The 21,271-nt window shown below is 45.4% G+C and overlaps 2 protein-coding genes across 2 annotated transcripts in view; both read right to left on the reverse strand.

Annotated features, from left to right (window-relative positions):
* Positions 1-1,496: 1,496 nt before the first annotated feature.
* LOC140721766 (uncharacterized) lies at positions 1,497-19,972 on the reverse strand. The gene is made up of 2 exons (XM_073036561.1): positions 19,847-19,972; positions 1,497-3,050 (listed from the first exon to the last, which is right to left on the reverse strand). The coding sequence occupies exons 1-2, from the start codon at positions 19,970-19,972 to the stop codon at positions 1,497-1,499; spliced, it is 1,680 nt and encodes a 559-aa protein (XP_072892662.1).
* LOC140721767 (NACHT, LRR and PYD domains-containing protein 3-like) overlaps positions 19,833-21,271 on the reverse strand; it is a 29,479-nt gene continuing 28,040 nt past the window's right edge. The window contains exon 8 of the mRNA XM_073036562.1: positions 19,833-21,188. Within this exon, the coding sequence (XP_072892663.1) occupies positions 21,101-21,188 (88 nt within the window). The 3' untranslated portion in view covers positions 19,833-21,100. The remainder of the gene's footprint in view (positions 21,189-21,271) is intronic.

Consider the following 21,271-nt stretch of genomic DNA (forward strand, 5'->3'; position numbering starts at 1 on the left):
ATACTTCCTCAAATTTCTAAACTTTTGCCTGTATGATTCTGGGACCAACTCGTAAGCTTTGAGCACAGCTTGTTTCACAATGTCATAATCAGCTGCTTCATCAACTGTCAAAGCAGAATAGGCTTGCTGAGCCTTCACCTTAATTACACTTTGTAAGAGAATAGGCCAACCTTCTTTTGGCCAATTTAAACTGAGCAACCTTCTCAAAATGCTGAAAGTATTCATCAACCTCTACCTCGTCAAATGGAGGTACCAATTTAACTTCCCGAATGGCCTTAAACTTATCACCAGAGTCTAACACTCGACCCCTTTTCTGCAATCTCTCTATCTTTTCCAGCTCGAACAGCCTCTGCCTTTCTGCATCCTCCCTCTGTTTTTCTGCCTCTCTAGCCTCAAATTGCCTCTGACTTTCCGCAGCCTCCATCTTTAATTTTTTTCACTTGTACTGGAGCTCAACTTAACTAGGTTTACTTTCAGGAAGCACCTCCAACTCCTCCACTTTAAACACAACCTCAGATACATAATGTTCAGCTATTATCCTCTGCATCTGTGCCCTCCTCATCGTCGATTTCCCCTTAGCAAGGTTTAACATTTTAGCAATACTTAACAACTCAATCCTTCTGGCGTCTTCCAATGCCTCAGAGGCTGGCACTTCCAGACATCTGTCAACATCCACTGCTACTGATTTTCCACACACAAATAAATCCAAAGGAATTTCCACAATGAAATCGATAATTAATGACTATGCCCCCAAATCTGTTCATATCCCGGACGCAGGCCCCAATTTCGTTATGAATTGTAACGCTTTAGAAACGAACAGCAGCAATAGGCTACACCTGGAATCTGTTTTGATGTTAAAACTATCTTTATTAGAATCTACTAGTAATGTTACAGTGTTATGTGTATATATGTGCGGAAATAAAACTCCCAAACTATTGAGCTCGGGGGAAACAAGGCTTGGAGCCTTGAGATGGCAAAGTATGAAAGTTCAGTTCATCCACGGAACAGGTGATGAGAGATATATTTGTAATCCAGGCTAAATGTCAAGAGAAGGCAATTATGTCGAATTCCACAGGTTCCATGGTGGTAAAACGAGACAACAGTATCGTCTTCAAAGGGTATCGTCTTCAAGTGAATTACCACACCACACCCAGGGAAGGGTTAACAAATCAGTGGTCTTTACAGGATACCCCAAATCAGATCCACTCCTATGGATCAAACGAGGTGACATCCACACATGTGATGTATGCTGAATCGATAATTAACCTAACCTTGTGGGCATAGGGAAGTAGCAATCAGTGACACTTGGTCACTAGTTCCCTGGTTTTGTTCCTTCCATTTTTCCTACTTCGTCTCCGTCTGATTCTGAGTGTCTGTGTCCTCGGTTAAAACTAAACAAGCTGCGAGCGATGTAAACAAACTGCAAGTCAAACTGGTTTGACTTCTTAATCTCTCTCTCTTAAAATGACAGTCCACAGCAAACGAAACCTAAGGATTCATAACGACGGCAACTCCCCATTGTGAACTGACTGATGTGCCAGTACTTGAGATGACTGAATGAAACCTTTCCCACGTTCTGAGCAGGTGAACGGCTTCTCCCCAGTGTGAACTCGCTGATGTCTCTGTAGGTTGGATGACCGACTGAATCGCTTCCCACATTCTGAGCAGGTGAACGGCTTCTCCCCAGTGTGAACTCGCTGATGACTTTGTAGGGTGGATGACTGAGTGAATCTCTCCCCAAAGACTGAGCAGGTGAATGGCTTCTCCCCAGTGTGAACTCGCTGATGTCTCTGTAGGTTGGATGACCGAGTGAATCGCTTCCCACATTCTGAGCAGGTGAACGGCTTTTCCCCAGTGTGAACGCGCTGATGACTCTGTAGGTGGGATGACTGAGTGAATCGCTTCCCACATTCTGAGCAGGTGAACGGCTTCTCCCCAGTGTGAACTCGCTGATGTCTCTGTAGGTGGGATGACTGAGTGAATCGCTTCCCACATTCTGAGCAGGTGAACGGCTTCTCCCCAGTGTAAACTCGCTGATGACTCTGTAGGTGGGATGACAGAGTGAATCGCTTCCCACATTCTGAGCAAGTAAACGGCTTCTCCCCAGTGTGAACTCGCTGATGTCTCTGTAGGTTGGATGACCGAGTGAATCGCTTCCCACATTCTGAGCAGGTGAACGGCTTTTCCCCAGTGTGAACGCGCTGATGACCCTGTAGGTGGGATGACAGAGTGAATCGCTTCCCACATTCTGAGCAAGTGAACGGCTTCTCCCCAGTGTGAACTCGCTGATGTCTCTGTAGGTGGGATGACTGAGTGAATCGCTTCCCACATTCTGAGCAGGTGAACGGCTTCTCCCCAGTGTAAACTCGCTGATGACTCTGTAGGTGGGATGACAGAGTGAATCGCTTCCCACATTCTGAGCAAGTAAACGGCTTCTCCCCAGTGTGAACTCGCTGATGTCTCTGTAGGTTGGATGACCGAGTGAATCGCTTCCCACATTCTGAGCAGGTGAACGGCTTTTCCCCAGTGTGAACGCGCTGATGACCCTGTAGGTGGGATGACAGAGTGAATCGCTTCCCACATTCTGAGCAAGTGAACGGCTTCTCCCCAGTGTGAACTCGCTGATGTCTCTGTAGGTTGGATGACTGAGTGAATCCCTTCCCACATTCTGAGCAGGTGAACGGCTTCTCCCCAGTGTGAACTCGCTGATGACTCTGTAGGTGGGATGACAGAGTGAATCGCTTCCCACATTCTGAGCAAGTAAACGGCTTCTCCCCAGTGTGAACTCGCTGATGACTCTGTAGGTGGGATGACAGAGTGAATCGCTTCCCACATTCTGAGCAGGTGAACGGCTTCTCCCCAGTGTGAACTCGCTGATGACTATGTAGGTTGGATGAGTGAGCGAATCTCTTCCCACATTCTGAGCAGGTGAATGGCTTCTCCCCAGTGTGAACTCGCTGGTGTCTCTGTAGGGTGGAAGATTGAGTGAATCCATTCCCACATTCTGAGCAGGTGAACGGCCTCTCCCCAGTGTGAACTCGATGGTGTCTCTGTAGGTCGGATGACCTAGTGAATCGTTTCGCACATTCGGAGCAGGTGAATGGCCTCTCCCCGGTGTGAACCCGCTGGTGTGCCATTACGTCAGATGATTGAGTGAATCATTTCCCACAAATTCTGCAGATCACCAGCCTCTGCCCGGTGTGAACTGACTGGTGTGTCCACCGGTGGGAAGACCAATTGAATCCTTTCTCACACACAGAACAGATGAATGGCCTTGCCCAGTGTGAACTTGCTGATGTACCTTCAATTGTGATAACCGAGTGAATCCATTCCCACTGTCTGCGCAGGTGAACGGCCTTTCTCCTGTGTAAAATGACGGGCGTGCCAGTTGGTCAGATGACCGAAAGAATCCCTCCCCACAGTCTGAGTAGAAAGAATGGTCGTTTGAGTCCCTCGCTCCACTTCTTAAATATCTAGACAGAGACAGCAAGACTGGCGTGCTGTGTTTGAGATTCCTGGAGACAAATTCCTTCTCGTTTTTAACCTGTAAAATGATTTACAAAGTCCATCAATGGCTGTAGGACAATATTTCAGATGAGATTACTTGAGTCGCCAAGTTTTGATTTGGCTGTTCCTCACTGTTACAATGAGGTTGAACCCAAGTTGGACAGAGAAATCATCTCCTGACTGGGCAGAGTGCTGGTATCTGGAATGACCATCAATTCCCTGATGTTCTTCCTGTCTCTATAAGAACGGGGCATTTCTGCCATCTCCAATTTGTGCCTTGGCTCAGTTTGACTCTCTCCATTGGTATTATTCCCTCTTCCTGCTGAGCTGCATGTGTTCCTGGCCCCACAGTAACTGAAACACTCTCATGCAAATTGTCTTTCTTGACGTGCATCTGGGATTTTCTGTCACGTATTATTAACTTAAAGTTCCACAATTTTAACGCCATATAAAAACATCCCTGCTGAGGTGAATGGTTGGTCTGCACAGCTGTTAAAAGGACTTAGAGTGAATATTAGAATTACTTCAGGTTCTTGTGGAAAATTACAATACAGAAACAGGTCATTTGGGCCATTTGGTTTGTGCTGAACTAATTAAACTGACCACTCCCACATCCTACCATCCAGGTACCTACACGAACCTCTTAAATGTTGAAATCGAGCTCGCATGCACCACTCGGGATGGCTGCTCTTTCCAAACCTAGATGACCATCAGTGTGAAGAAGTTTCCCCTCATGTTCCCCTTAACATTTCACCTTTCACCCTTAACCCCTGGCCGCTGGTTGAAGTCCCACCCCCATCTCAGTGGAGAAAGCCAGCTTGCATTTACACTATCTATGCCCCTTTAACACAATCAAATCTCACCTCAATCTTCCACATTCCAATGAATAAAGTCCTGACCTGTTCAATCTTTCCTTATAACCCAAGTCCTCCAAACTTGGCAACATCCTTGTGAATTTTCTCTAAAATCGCTGAATCTCTTTTAAATCTTTCCTGTAGGTAGGTGACCAAAGCATCACATAATACTCCAAATTAGGCCTCCTTTACAAGTCAACATAATATCCATCTATTGTCAGTATTTGGCTCATGAAAGCCAATGGGTTAAAATCATTTTTTCCATCACTATCTAACTGTGATACCACTTTCAGTGAATTAAGGACTTGTATTCCCAGGTCCCTTTCTTCTACAACACTCCTCCGTGCCCGACCAGTCACTGTGAAAGACCTCCCTTGGTAGGTCATACCAAAGTGCAACAACTCACACTTGTCTGCATTAAATTCCATTTTCCATTTCTCAAACCATTTTTCCCAGGGGCTCCATGTCACACTGCAAGCCATGATAGTCTTCCTCACTGTCCACTACACCTACCAGTCTTGGTGGTCATGAATCTGCTATTCCAGTTAACCACACTATCATCCAGATTACTGATATAGATGACAAACAACAACAGATCCAGCACTGATCCCTGTGGCACACCACTAGTCACAGGTTCCAGTCAGAGAGGCAACCATCTGCTACCACACTCTGGTTTCTCCCAAAGACAGTGTCTCATCCGATTTACTGTCTCATCTTGAATGCTGAGTGACTGAACCCTCTTGACCAACCTCCCATATGAGACTTTGTCAAGTGCCTTGCTAAAGTCCATGTAGACAACATCCACTGCCTTGCCTTCATCCACTTTCCTGATAACTTCCTCGAGAGACTCTATAAGATTGGTTAGACATGACCTACCATGCACAAAGCCATGCTGTCTATACTTAATCAGTCCACATCTATCCAAATACTTATATTTCCGGTTCCTGCACATACATTCCAGTAACTTTCCCACTATTCACTACTAGTCACCACTCCGTGGGTTTGGAGATTTCCCTTGAATGTCATAGAATCATAGAAATCTATAGCACGTTACAGACCCTTTGGCCCACAGTGCTGTGCCGACTATGTAACTTACTCTAGAAACTGCCTGGAGTTTCCCTAGCGCATAGCCCTCTATTTTTCTGAGCTCCATGTAACTATCTAAGAGAGTGTTAAAAGTCCCTGTTGTATCCGCCTCGACAACCGCTGCTGGCAGTGCATTCGACACATCCAACACTCTCTGTGTAAAAAACCTACCCCTGACATCCCCTCGGCATATATTTCCAAGTACCTTAAAACTATGCCCCCTCCTGTTAGCCATTTTAACGCTGGGAAAAAATCCTCTGGCTATCCACACACTCAATGCCCCTCATCATCTAATACACCTAAAAAAGGCTCTGAACATAAATAAGGAAATTATACATTGTTTTGAGGATTTGTTAGAAGTAAACAAAATTATGAGGGTATAGATAGGGTAAATGCAAGCAGCTTTTTCCACTGAGGTTGGGTGGGATGACAACCAGAGGTCATGGGTAAGTGGGGAAGGTGAAAATTTAATGGGAACATGTGGAAAAGCTCTTTGCTGAAATGGTCGTGAGAGTGTGGAATGAGATGTCAGCACTAGTGGTGAATATGAGCTCAATTTCACCATTAAGAGAAGTTTGATTGGTACCTGGATGGTAGGGGTATGGAGGGTGATGATCCCAGTGCAGGTAGTTGCATTAGACAGCTTAAATGTTTTTAGCATTGACTAGATGGGCCTAATAGCCTGTTTCTGCACTGAACTTCTCCATGTTTCTGTGACAGAGAAGCTGGCCATACTTGTTTGGAAGGGAAAAGGTAGGAGTGACAACGGAGCAGCAATGGCTGGAGTTTCTGGGAGCAATTCGAGAGCTGAGTGATCGATACATCCCAAAGACGTGGCAGCATTGGAAAGGCAGCAGGGCACAACTGTGGGTTAAATGAGAATCCAAAACCAACATAAAAGCCGAGGAGAGGGCAAACAAAAGAGCAAAAGACCGTTAGGAAGCTTTTAGAATCCAACAGAAGACAACTAAAGGAAAGTCAGATGACTTTGGGAGTGGAATTATGAAATGGTTGTCATTAATGAGTTTTGGTTGCACCCAACAGTCTGTGGCATTTAGAGGAATGAGATATCCAGGGCCTCAGTATCTGTTGTGCAACCCCCTGGGTCGCCTCAGGCTCGCTCAGCTTGTTCTCTTCTAGGGGGAGCAGCCTTCGGCCCTGCCAAACTGGGTAACCAGCTGGTGTGGATGCTGTGTGATGTCCCCCCCTCGCTCATAAACAGACAGTACACCTGGGGGTGGTAATTCACTTGAAGAGGGTACCCCTGGGACCAATCACTGTTGGTGATAATTCGTATAATCCAAATGGGGATTTGTTGGAGTATCTCGTGGCTACCACTTTTGTTAACCCTTAGCTGGATTCGGGTGTGTTATGTGGTAACCATTTGTGAGAAGGGATATTCTGTGGAAATCACTGTCAGTAATACTTTGTGTGTTGGATCTGGATTGGGAGTACCTTGCGGAATCTACCTGTGCATTAACCCTTGCCTGGGTGGTAGTTCCTTCTGAAGACAGTACTCCTGTGATAAGCTACTTTTGGAGATAATTCGTATGTGGATTTAGAACAACGACGGATAAGACCTACAGCGACTGTTATCCTGTTTTACCACTGTGGAATTTGTGGAATTCAACGTAATTGCCTTCTCTTGACATTCACCTTGGATTACAAATATCTCTCTCTCGTCATTGATCCCGTGGATGAACTGAATTTCATACTTTCCCATCTCAAGACTTTAAGCTTGGTATTCCCTGAGCTCAGTGATTTGGGAGTATTATTTACACGTATCTGTGCTCATAACACTTTTATCTTTTGATTATTTTGCTTAATTTGTTATATTATAAGTAGATACCAATAAAGACAGTGGTTTTAACATCACAACCACACTCCCGGTGTGGTCTATCGCTGCTGGTTCATTTAAACCGTTACGGGAATGTAACAGAGGTGTTTGTGTTTATGTCTTTCCGGAAGCCCCCATGTAAACACCTTCCTGTCTTTCTGTCATACCTATGCCAAACAGGTAGAACTAGGGGCCTGCTGGGTTTGTGCTGAAATTCCACAGCATGGTAAAACTATGGTTCCAATGTCAGTAATCCTGCTCAACCAGAGTGAGGAACTCTCAGCCTGGGCTTTCTCAAATAACATCCGGGGAAGTGAGATGAGGACCTGTGGTCCAGACAGAGATGACTGTGGCTGTCAGTGTTTTGAGGGATGGTATCTCAGGCCCCCACCAAACTGAACTTCCTATACTGGGAAACATGCATCCTGGACATAACTGCAGGTGCCCAGCAGCCGAGAGGAATAACTGAGACTGAGCGATTTTGGATGATCGCTTTTCTCTCCTATGGAGTAGCCAGGAATTCATGAGAGATAATCAATTTGGCTACAAGCACTTGAGGAGCTGGCCACAATACTGCAGGGGCCCTGACAGAAACACAGGCCAAAGTAACAGAAACATCCACTGAAAAGATTGCAATCAAGCAAACAGGCGTACAGAATCGTACGGCTTTAGAGTTTATCCCAGCTGAGAAAGAGGGAAACTGTGCTATTATTGATACAGAATGCGGCACCTATATCCCTGATGAGTCTACTAACATTACATCCCTCTCCGAGCACAATGCCAAGGAGATTGACAGCGTCAAGGAAGTAGGGCAAGATTTTCACGGGTTGACCGAAGAGTCGAAATGGTGATCTTCGAAGGCCTGTTTGGTAATATGTGGGGCATGATATTGCATTATGTCCTAATAGTTGTACATATCATTGTTATAATTACTGATGTACATTGTTTTTACCCACTGAGATGTCAATGCTGTACTTGGTTGCTTTCTCTGTAAAAAGTTACTGCTTTGTTGATCATGTAATGATCTAAAGGAGGGAATGATAAAGTATGTAAAAGGGTTAACACTTCGTTAAACTGTAGCAGCCTGTTTTTCTGAAAGAAACTGCTGTTGATCAACAGATGTACTAAGCCATGCTGAGTCATATTTCTTCTTGAGGGTAGCTAGGTAGGGTTTCAGGATGCTTATCTCCTTGTGCACTCATGTGTAGAGATAGGACAGCTTCAGTCTGTTCTGTGTGTGTAAGTCATTATGACTATTTCGTAATTTGTCTTTAGGGGCTGTCATGTAGTAAATATCTTTGGCTCCAGCCTGTCTTGTGTGGGGGGTGTCTGGATGGATATATCTGTGGTGTAAGGGGAATTGTTAGTCAGTTAGTGGATTGGGTGGGAACAGTCATCGACTGTTCCTGTTTGAGCGACTAACTGAGTAAGCCCCGGGTACCTGGAATAAAGAGTTTGTACCGTACATTCTCTGAGAGACTTTCTCCGGATTCGACTTACACAGAATGGGAGTGGTTTTAAAGGGCTGGGCTGCTGGAAACACAGTACCAGACCTGCAGTGATGGCAACTGGAACTGACAGAGGCATAACTGGTTCTACTGGGCACATTCAGTCCCACTCCAACTAAATCCTACCTTCCCTTGTACAAGTATGTAATGTTTAAAGGACCAGTGTTTGAGTAAATGAGACTCACCAACCTTTCTCCTGACTGAATCAATGAGAACGCCGAGTCAGTTGATTCAGAGTTGTTCTCTCCAGTTTATGCTCTGAGTTCTCGGGCTGGTTCACTTGCTGATGATCCCTCGTCTTCAGCTGTGGTTTGCTTCCAGTTATTTTTTTTCTTCCAATAAACCTCTCACCACAGGTCTAACTTTAACTAGAGAGATAATGAAGCACATTAACAATAAAAACGAGAACCAAACATTTCTGCTTAATGTTACTAAGAAAAAAAATCACTGAAAATTAAAAGTTGAAGGCAGATGTAATGATATCAGTAAACAATCTTTTATTGTCCTTCACACATCACAAAACAATATGGGATAAGGTGGAGCCATCATTCAGTCAGGAACAGAAATAGGTGATTTGATCCATCTGGTCTGCCTCACCATTTAACCACAGCTGATTTTCATTCCAACATCATATTCCCGCCTTCCTCCTGTAATCCTGAGCTACTCACCAATCATGAATATGTTAATCTCTGTCATAAATATACCCAAATGGCAGCCTCAACCAACCTCTGCAGCAAAAAATTCCACAGATAAGACATGTTTTGACCAAAGAATCTTTCTCATCCCAGTTTTATAGAGAAGCATCTTTTTCCTGAGACTGTGCTGTCAGATGACAGACTCTCTGTCTAATGGAAACATCCTCTCCATGTCCACTGTATCCAGGCTTCTCAGCATTCCATTTGTTTATTTAACCATACATCTCCCACCACTCCCACCGTCCCTCTGAACGCAGGTACAGAACCATCAAATGCTCCTCAAACATAAAGCTGATCATTCCGGAGATTATTCATGTGAACGTTGTTAGCAACAACTTTAGCGAACACATTTCCAGGAATAACCGACAAATTGATACCAGGATAATTTACAGGGAATAGTTATGCTTTCTTTACTGTTCTATTCTCACAGACGACTAATTTTCATTTCCAGGTTAAATCAGGTACATTTCAGGAAATATAAACCCGTCCAGGGTGAATGTAATTGTAACCCCCTGAGTCGCCTCAGGCTCGCTCAGCTCGTTCTCGTCTAGGGGGAGCAGCCTTCGGCCCCGCCAGACTGGGTAATCAGCTTGTGTGGATGCTGTGTGATGTACCCGCCTCGCCAAAGAACAAACAGGACACCATATGCGATTAAATGATTACAGTTTATAAAGATTACTATAACTGATTAATAACCATGCAGTATATATGAAGGAAAAGAAAATAACGAAAAGGCGCCAAACTTAACAAAGTCCAAACCACTTCGTGCACAACCGTTAGAGCTCAATTACTGAAGTTTTCTGGCCACCATTCGATCCCCTCCGAACTCCTCGACTCGCAGCTCAGGACCATCCGAAGTGGTCAACCAAGCACATCTAGCTTCATCTCCTCTCCTCGGGGTACCTCCTGGCCTTGGACCCCCGCTTGGGGTCCGTTCCTCGCCCAGTTTACAGTATCGCGTCCTCTCTCTCTCTCACACCCTCGCGCCGGCTCCCCAAAAGTCCATCAACAATAGCTTACAGACTCAGAAGAAAGAACAACATTAATCCCAATTGGTTAACAAAGGAATACAATTCTCGTTATCAGTAAATTTTAACCCAAACAAGCTTCCAGCACTCTCTCGCAACAAAGAAGCTTTCCTACTTTTAGCAAAACAAAGAAGCCATTTTGATTAGCATACACAGTAACAAAGAGAAAGAAGGAACCCCGCTTTACAATTCTATAATTTTGTTAGCAATCATCTGTCCGCCATCATTTATCACTGAGAGTGGCCATTTCAAGCGCATGGCTTTGCAGCTTTCTCTGTACGGCTGTTATTCTCTGGCTCCGGGATGAACTAAATTCCTATCATTCTGTACTTCAGTAGCAGTGTTCTCCTCTTACCGGGGATCTGACCCTGCAGCGCCGACGTCTTTACAGAACAAAACCACCTCGCTAATTTAATTGATACCGCAGGCTGTAAGTTCTTCCCGTTCAAGGATAATCCCTTTATATCTGTATTTTATTGGGCTTTGAAGAGTCAGGGCGATAGTTTTCAAAACGTAGCTTTGAATTGAGCAGAAAATATGCTGAATGTTTTCAATTGTCTGCCACTCGTGAACAGGGGACATTTTGTTTAAAACCTGCTTTTAATTGAATTGCATTGACACCGAGTTCTCCGAGAGGCAGATCGTCAGAAACAGCCCGTGCACATTGAAAAAAAAACCCTGAAGTTAGAGCGATAGCGAACTTTTCGGAACTGGCATCGAAAGACAATGCATGCCGGTAAAGATCAGTCATTACTGAAAAGATTGCCAACGTAGGCGTGTGACGCATTTTGACACACTGCTCGTGCAGTCTTCTTCTTTTCTGCCTGCCTCTCCCTTCCATTCATAATGAAAGCGGGGAGCTGATATATAGGAGCGCGCAGAATATGTGAATGACGTGAAATGGATTGAAAAATTGTCAGCAGAATTTCTGAAATGAAAGACAAACTTAGCTAATAAATATTGTGTGAGGGAGAACAGGAGTAACAAGATGCACGCATGCTGAGCTCGTTGACTTCATTAACATTGCCTCCAACTTTCACTCTGCCCTCAAATTTACCTGGTCAATTTCCGACACCTCCCTCCCCTTCCATGATCTTTCTGTCTCCGTCTCTGGAGACAGGCCTACCTACTGATATCTACTACAAGCCTACAGACTCTAACAGCTACCTGGAATATACCTCTTCCCACCCTGTCTCTTGCAAAAATGCTATCCCTTCTCACAATTCCTCCGTCTCTGCCGCATCTGCTCTCAGGATGAGGCTTTTCATTCCAGGACGAAGATGTCTTCCTATTTTAAACAAAGGGGCTTCCCTTCGTCCACCATCAACTCTGCACTCAAACGCATCTCCCTCATATCCCGCACATCTGCCATCACCCCATCCACCCGCCACCCCACTCGGGTTAGGGTTCCCCTTGTCCTTACCTCTGTTACGGATTCAGCAACAATAAATATATGAGTGAGGCAGGGGTTTTTATAACAAATAAAATGTTTATTAAACACTGAAAAACAAACCCCTAAAAATAAACAAATCACTAACGTAACCAGAAATCAGCTGCTGTGCTGCAGCTTAAACAGTTCAAAATGCTTACAGTCCATTTAAGGGAGAGACTTTTTAAGACGATTTAAATTCTCCTTCACGTCGTGTCGTTGCGGTTCCCAGTCGAACTATACTTTTCCCAAGAAGAATTTACGAAGTTGGAAAATGAAACGGCTTCAAGGCACTGACCTTTCCTTTACAACACTGTTCCCAATCCTTTCTGCTATTTCACAGGGATTAACACGAGAACAGTCGACGAATTCCTTCCGAATGAGGATCAAACAAGGTCGAACCTGTTTCACCGCCGAAATCGACTTTCCTCGATTTTTCAACTCCCGAACTCCGATCTTCACTCTCCACTGATACTCAACTAGCAGTATTATAAAGAAACTGCTGGCAATGATCTTTTAAACTTTAGGCATTAAATAAAAATCCATCTTTCAACTAAACTGCGTCATAACATGAAATCACGCAGTGGCATGAAGTCAACATGGGCAAATCTAGCCACGAACTGCCCCTCCTCACAGGGAGGGGTCTTCCTTTTGTACCCTGGAAAAAAAAAACTGTCACATGACCTCTACTGGCGGAAAAATGACGTCACTCCACCATCACAAGACCATTACCTCAAGTCCAGTATAGCTTCAACACCTGTCACGTGACAAGTACACCACTGTCACGTGTCACGGGTACGTAACACCTACCACCCCACCAGCCTTCAGGTCCAACGTATAATTCTCCGTGACTTCCGTCACCTCCAACGGGATCCCACTACCAAGCACATTTTTCCCTCCCCCCTTCTGCTTTTCGCAGGGATCGCTCGCTACGCGACTCCCTTGTCTGCTCGTCCCCCCTCCCCATCCTTTCCCACCAATCTCCCTCCTGGCACTTATCCTTGTAAACGGAACAATTGCTACAATTGTACTTATATTTATTCCCTCACCACCATTCAGGGCCCCACACAGTCCTTCCAGGTGAGGCGACGCTTCACCTGTGAGTCGGCTGGTGTGGTATACTGCGTCCGGTGTTCCCGGTGCGGCCTTTTATATATGGGTGAGACCCGACGCAGACTGGGAGACCGTTTCGCTGAACACCTATGCTCTGTCCGCCAGAGAAAGCAGGATCTCCCAGTGGCCACACATTTTAATTCCATGTCCCATTCCCATTCTGATAAGTCTATCCATGGCTTCTCTACTGTCAAAATGAAGCCACACTCAGGTTGGAGGAAAAACAATCTTATAATCCGTCTGGGTACCCTCCGACCTGATGGCATGAACATTTATTTAACCCGTTAATGCCCCTCCTCCCCTTCTTACCCCATCTCAAATTTATTTATTCCCGCCCCTTTTTCTCTCTCTCTCTGCTCCTTTCACAATCACTCCTTGCTTGTTCTCCATCTCCCTCTGCTGCTCCCCTCCCCCATTCTTTCTCCCTAGGCCTCGAATCATGATCCTTTCCCTTCTCCAGCTCTGTATCCCTTTTCCCACTCACCTTTCTAGTTCTTAGCTTCACCCCTCCCCCTTCTATCTTCTAACATTTCGGATTTCCCCCTGCGTCTCCTACTTTCAAATCTTACTATCGTTTCTTTCAGATTGTCCTTTCGAATGGTCTCCGACTGAAACTTCGTCTGTACTTCTTCCTATAGATGCTCCCTGGCCTGCTGCGTTCCACCAGCATCTTGTATGTGTTACTTGAATTTCCAGCATCTGCAGATTTCGTCGTGTTTACAGTACTCCAAGTGGGGTCTGAACAGGGTCCTATATGGCTGCAATGTTATCTGTCGGCTCCTAAATTCAATACCACGATTCATTAACGCTAATACACCTTACGCCTTCTTAACCACTGAGTCAAACTGTGCAGCGTTGAGCGTCCGATGGACTCGGGCCCGGACCCCAAGATCCCTCTGACCCTCCACACTGCCAAGAGTCTTACCATTCTGCCATCATATATGACCTACCAAAATGAACCACTTCACATTTATCTGGATTTAATTCCATCTGCCACTTCTCAGCCCAGTTTTTCATCCTATCAATGTCTCGCTATAACCTTTGGCATCCCTCCACACTATCCACAACAACTCCAACCTTAGTGATATCAGCAAACTTACTAACCCATCCCTCCACTTCCTCATCCAGGTCATTTATAAAAATCACGAAGAGTAGGAGTCCCAGAATAAATCCTTGAGGCACTCCACTGGCAACCTTCCTCCATACAGAATATGACCCGACTATAACCTCTCTTTGCCTTCTGTGGGCAAGACAGTTCTTGATCCACAAAGTAATGTCATCCTGGATCCCATGCCTCCGTACTTTCTAAATAAGCCTTGCATGGGGTACCTATCAAATGCCTTGCTGAAATCCAAATACACTACTTCTACTGCTCTTCTTTCATCAATATGTTTAGACACGTCCTCAAAATAATTCAATCAGGCTTGTAAGGCACGAACTGCTTTTGACAAAGTCGTGCTGACTATTCCCAATCATATTATACCTCTCCAAATATTCATAAATCCTGCCTCTTAGGATCATCTTCAACCACTGAGATAAGACTCACTGGTCTATAATTTCCAGGTCTATGTCTACTCCCTTTCTTGAATAAAGGAGCAACATTCGCAACTCTCCAATCCTCTGGATCCTCTCCCGTCCCTAGTGATTGCCTTAGCAATCTCCTCTCTCGCCTCTTACAGTATCCTGCGGTACTTTCCATCCGGGCCCGGCGACTTATCCAACTTGATGTTTTCCAAAAGCTCCAGCACATACTTTTTCTTAATATCTACATGCTTAAGTTTTTCAACCTGCTGCAAGTCTTCACTATTATCACGAATAGCCTTTTCCACAGTGAATACTGAAGTATTAATTACCTCTGCTATTTTCTCCGTTTCCATACACACTTTCCCACTGTCACATTTGATAGGCCCTATTCTTTCACGTCTTATCCTCCTGCTCTTCACATACTTGTAGAATGCCTTGCGGTTTTCCTTAATCCTGCCCGCCAAGGCCTTCTCATGGCCCCTTCTGGCTCTCCTAATTTGCTTCTGAAGCTGCCTCCTGTTAGCCTTATAATCTTCTAGATCTGTAACATTAACTAGCTCGCTGAACCTTTCGTAAACTCTTCTTTTCATCTTGACCAGGTTTATTACAGCCTTTGTGCTCCACGGTTCCTGCACCCTACCATAACTTCCCTGTCTCATTGGAACGTTGCTATGCAGAACTTCACACAAATATTCCCTGAACATTTGCCACCTTTCTTCCGTACATTTCCTTGAGAACATCTGTTTTCAATTTAAGCTTCCAATTTTCCTGCCTGATAGCCTCATAATTCCCCTTAGTCCAATTGAACGCTTTTCTGACTTGTCTGTTCCAATCTCTCTCCAAAGCTATGTTAAAAAAGATAGAATTATGATCACTATCTTCAAAATTCTCTCCCACTGAGAGATCTGACAGTTGACCAGGTTTATTTCCCAATACCAATTCAAGGACAGCCTCTCCTCTTGTAGGCTTATCTACATATTGTGTCAAGAAACCTTCCTGAGCACACCTAATAAACTCTACCCCATCTATACCCTTTGCTGTAGCTAGATACCAATAAATATTTGGGAAATTAAAATCTCCCAACACGACAACTCTGTTATTATTACACCTTTCCAGGATCTGTTTTCCTTTCTACTCCTCCATATACCTGTTACTATTGAGCGGCCTATAAAAACACCCAGTAAAGATATTGACCCCTTCCTGTTCCTAATCGCCAACCACAGAAACTCCGCAGACAATCCCTTCATGACTTCTACCTTTCCTGTAGCCGTGACACTATCTTTGATCAACAGTACCATGCCCCCACCTCTTTTGCCTCCCTCCCTGTCCTTCCTGAAACATGTAAAAACTTGAAGTAACTATTCCTGTCCCTGAGCCATCCAAATCTCTGTAATGGCCACCACATCATATCTCCAAGTACTGATCTACGCTGTGAGCTCATCCGCTTTGTACATAACACTCCTTGCGTTGAAATATACATTTCAAACCTTCGGTCCCTTCTCTATCACCTACCTATCCTCCTTCAAACTCTGTCTCCCATCTTTCTCTATTTGAAAGCCAGACGCCTCTTCCGCAGTTTGGCACCTGAGAACATTTTTATCACATACGATCCTTTGATTTCTGTCGATACAAGCAGTTCTCGCAAGATACTTTATCCTCCTCCACCTCATCATCTGTTCTAACACTCTGGTTCCCCTCCCGCTGCAAATCTAGTTTAAACACCGCCAGAGCAGCACTAGCTAACCTACCTACAAAGATGTTAGTCCCCTTCCAGTTCAGGTGTAAAGCGTCCCGTCGGAACAGGTCCCACCTTCCCTGGAAGGAAGCCCAATTGGCCAGAATCATTAAGCCCTCCCTCCTGCTCCATCGCCTTAACCACGTATTTAGCTGCATTATCTTCCTATTCTAGCCTCACTAGCACGTGGCACGGGGAGCAATCCTGAGATTGCAACACTGGAAGTCCTGTCCTTCAACTTTGCACCTCACTCCCTGAACTCTGTTTGGAGGATCCCTCCTCCTTCCTACCCACGTCGTTGGTCCCTACTCGGCCAACATCCGGCTGCTCACCCTCCCTCTTGAGAATACTGAGAACTTGATCCGAGACATCGCGGACCCTGGCACCAGGGAGGCAACAGACCATCCGAGATTCTAAATCTCTCCCACAGAACCTCTTATCTGTCCTCCTAACTATCGTATCCCCTATCACTACTGCTCTCCTCTTTTCCCTCCTTCCTTTCTGATCTGAGGGTCTAGTCTTCGTGCCAGAAACGCGGCCACTACAACTAGTGCCTGGTAGGTCGTCCCCACCAACAGTATCCAAAACGGTATACTTATTGTTGATGGGAACTGCCACAGGGGGATCTGCTCTTCCTGTCTATTCCCCTTCCCTCTCCTGAATCATCCAGCTCCCTGCCTCCTGACATTTAGGGGTGATTATCTCTCTGAAACTCCTGTCTATTTCTGCCTCTGCCTCGCAAATCCGAAATCATCCAGGTCCAGCTCTAGTTCCCTAACACGGTTTGTCAGGAGCTGCAGCTGGATGCACCTTTTACAGGTGTAGTCATCAAGGACAATCGTGCTTGCCCTGACTTCCCACGTACTGCATACGGAGCACTCGACTGCCCTAACTGCTGCCTCCATTACCTACTTCTAAGCTAATTAGATTAATTAAAGGACTTTACCCAGCCTTACCTCACTGGGAGCGAGCTCGTCCTCAGCCTCTGCTCACTTATTCCCACTGTCACAGCGGTATATACATAAGCGACCAGTATATCTCAGACTCACTCTCTCAGGAGTATATAAATAAACTGACCAATATCTCTCAGACTCACTCTCTCAGGAGTATATAAATAAACTGACCAGTATCTCTCAGACTCACTCTCTCAGGAGTATATAAATAAACTGACCAGTATCTCTCAGACTCACTCTCTCAACAGTATATACATAAACTGACCAGTGTCTCTCAGACTCTCTCTCTCAGGAGTATATAAATAAACTGACCAGTGTCTCTCAGACTCACTCTCTCAGGAGTATATAAATAAACTGACCAGTATCTCTCAGACTCTCTCTCTCAGGAGTATAGATAAACTGACCAGTGTCTCTCAGACTCTCTCTCTCAGGAGTATATAAATAAACTGACCAGTGTCTCTCAGACTCTCTCTCTCAGGAGTATAGATAAACTGACCAGTGTCTCTCAGACTCACTCTCTCAGGAGTATATAAATAAACTGACCAGTGTCTCTCAGTCCTCCTCTCACAGGGACATATTTATACAATCAGCACGTACAAAAGCTGGATGAACTCAGCAGGTTGGGCAGCATCCGTTGAAATGAGCAGTCAACGTTTCGGGCCGAGACCATTCATCAGGTCTGAAGAACGAGGGGTCAGGGGCCCTATATAGAAAAAAGGGGGAGGGTGAAAAGCCAATCCGAGGAAAGATCAAGAGGTGGGGGAGGGGAAGCAGGAAGGTGATAGGCAGGAGAGGTGAAGAAGGAATGTAAGGGGAAAGCACTATGGGTAGTAGAAGAAGGCAGAATCATGAGAGAGGTGATAGCCAGTTGGAAGAGGAGGCAGAGTGAAAGTGGGATGGGGGAAGGGAGAGGGAGGGGTCTCTGTCCACTCTCTCAGGATCATATCCATACACTGGCCTGTGTCTCTCACTCTCACTCTCTCAGAAGTGTATCGATAAACTGGCCTGTTTCTCTCAGCCCCACATTCTCAGGGCTACTCAATGGTTTGGAGTGTTTTACCCGTGAACCACTGTGCCGAATCCATTACTTTTTGTAGGATTTTCGGTTCAATTCCATTGCTGTTTCCGTAGCAAGCCGTGATGCAGCCAGTCAACACAGTCTCTACGACACACCAGATTTCTGAAAGAGTAGCTAATGAGATCGCAGAGGCATTACTGGTATCCTTTGTGAACTACTTGAATCTGAAATTGTTCCTGTGGATTGGAAATTACACATGTCACGCCACTCCTTAAGAAAGGAGGGAGGCAAAAATAGGAAATTCTAGGCCAATTAGTCTTCCTTCATCGTTAGGAAAATATTGGAGTATGAGGTGTCCGGATACATGAAAAAGTAGGGCAAAGTCTGCATAGGTTCCGTAATGGGAAACCTGTTGCAATTTTTTGAGGATATAACAATCAGCATCAACAAAGGAGCGTCAGTGGATATGGTTTACTTGTTTTTTCAGAGGGTATTTGACAAGGTGCTGCACATGAGGCTACTTAATGAGATAAGGGCTGGTTGATTTTCAGGAAAGATGCTACCATGGAGAGTTTACAAAACTCTAGTAAGTCTGTAATTCACTCTGGTGGCCCCATCAGAGGAAAGACATCGAGGCTTTGCGGAGGATACAGCCGGCGCTAACCAGGATGCCTCCTGGATTAGAGAGCATGCACTATACTGAGAGTTTTGACAAACTGGGGTTGTCGTCTCTGGAGCGGGAGAGGCTAAGAGTAGATCTGCTGAATTTTATACAATTTATGAGGGACATGGAAATACCAGACAGACAGTAATTTCCCCACGGTTGAAATGTCAAATAACAGAGGACTCTTTTTAAAGGTGAGATGTGGGTAATTCCAAAGGATATGTGAGGTGCAGGGTGTTTTTTTTACACAGACTGCTGGTATGGGGTGGTGGTAGAGGCAGATTCATTGGGAACCTTTAAGAGATGTTAAAATAGGCAAGGTTACGGTGTGGAAAAAGGTTTCGGGGGTAACAATGAAAGTGTGGGTAGGTAGGAGCAAGAAAAGCACGGGATCAGCTTGGGTGCTGTGGGGGTTACGAGATCCTGGGTAGCAGAGCTCCCTCAGCCTCAGCTGTACCTCTGCGAGAAGCTCTGGATCGCTGTGGTTGATGGGGTTCCCGAGCAAACTCAAATCAAGTCCAAGACCAAGACAGGAAGTTACAGCAGTTTATTGATTTCATCATGACAAATGTAAATTAAACAACGTGTAACCTGCTGACGTGCAGGAATAAATAAGCTGTTCCTGATTCACTCAGAGTCACACACAATTAACTGACCAGTGACAATGAGTAACAGATTGAATAATCAGTCCCGTTTCTCACCGTCACTCTGCATCGGGGAACCGATGATTATAAAATCACACTTCAGGGCCGTGTCCGGGATCGCTGCAGATCCAGGGTCACTGCCGAGGGATTTGTCAATTTAACATCATTATATCGGCCAGGCTGCCGAATGTACCACCCTCAGCAAAGGGAGCAAAAATATTCTCTCCCGGGATAATCCCACCCCGGGATACCGGTGTCCCAGGTGAGCCCCGGACCCCCGGGCTCTTCCTGTCTGGGTAATTCTCCGGGGCCTGAAATTTCAGGACAGTGTCCGAGATCGCTGCAGTTCCAGGGTCGCTACCAAGGTATTTATCCATTTAACATCATTACGTCGGCCAGACTTCTAAATGTATTGTCCTCAGCATAGTGAGCAAAAGTGTTCTCTCTCAGGATAATCCCACCTCAGACACTGGTGTCCCAGACTGAGGGCCCACCCCCCTTCGTGTTCCTTCCATCTGTGTATTTCCCGAAGGCCTCACTTAAATGAACTCTCGGACCGGGACATCCGACAGAAAGTTACAGCAGTTTATCATCATAATAATAGTCATACGTTAGTCTCATGAGACCATGGATTTGCGTCTTGGAAGGTTTCTTTTCCAGGGTTTTTTTGATGGGAGACCAGCAGTTGCCCAGGCTGCAAGCCGTCCCCTCTCCACGCCACCGATGTTGTCCAAGGGAAGGGCACCAGGCCCCGGTGCCACAGAGCAATGTGTTAAGTGTCTTGTTCAAGGACACAAACACGCTGCCTCAGCTGAGGCTCGAACCAGTGACCTTCAGGTTAATAGTCCGATGCCTTGTCCACTAGGCCACGCGCCAACACACATGACAAATGTAAATGTAAATTAAACAACATGTAACCTGCTAACTTTCGGAAATAAATAAGCTGTTCCTGATTCACTCAGAGTCACACACAATTAACTGACCAGTGACAACGAGTAACAGATTGAATAATCCGTCCCGTTTCTCACCATCATTCCGCTTCAGGAAACCGATGATTATAAAATCACATTTCAGGACAGTGTCCGAGATCGCTGCAGTTCCAGGGTCGCTACCAAGGTATTTATCAATTTAACATCATTACGTCGGCCGGACTTCTAAATGTATTGTCCTCAGCATAGTGAGTAAAAGTGTTCTCTCTCAGGATAATCCCACCTCAGACACTGGTGTCCCAGACTGAGCCCCGCCTCTTCTATCGGTGTATTTCCCCAAGGCCTCACTTAAATGAACTCTCGGACCGGGACATCCAGCAGAAATAGCGCTGCTGGTCACAAAGGGGAATTACATGCCTGCGGAAACGCTTCCGACATCAAAGAGTGCTTGGTTGGAAATGAGATCCGTTAGAATCATTGGGAATTAATCCTGGAGTGTTGTCATCAAAGGGGATGGTGAGGAATCGACCAAAATGTCCCCAACCCTTGGGTGGGGTTGTTCACTCATTCAGATGTTCACAGGTTCAATGTCAGTCCAGGTCTGAGTTCCTGCAAAGACTTCAGTTCCATCTCCCCAGTCTCACTGAAGTGATTTCTCCACAGCCTGAAACAGAGGGAAGAATACAGAGGAAATAAACAAATGATACAACAGTGACTGTAACAGGGGATTGGGGTTAATATTTCAAA

Source organism: Hemitrygon akajei, unplaced genomic scaffold (genome assembly GCF_048418815.1).
Source record: "Hemitrygon akajei unplaced genomic scaffold, sHemAka1.3 Scf000061, whole genome shotgun sequence".
NCBI classification, from domain to species: Eukaryota; Metazoa; Chordata; class Chondrichthyes; order Myliobatiformes; family Dasyatidae; genus Hemitrygon; species Hemitrygon akajei.

Bases quoted from the DNA above. Each gene is read 5' to 3' on its own strand.
- LOC140721766 (XM_073036561.1), bottom strand. From the start codon at position 19,972: ATGGATAAATACCTTGGTAGCGACCCTGGAACTGCAGCGATCTCGGAC. The intron at 3,051-19,846 runs GTATCCCGGGGT...TCCGACCTACAG, and splicing joins GGGGCTCACCTGGGACACCG to AGACACCATCGAGTTCACAC.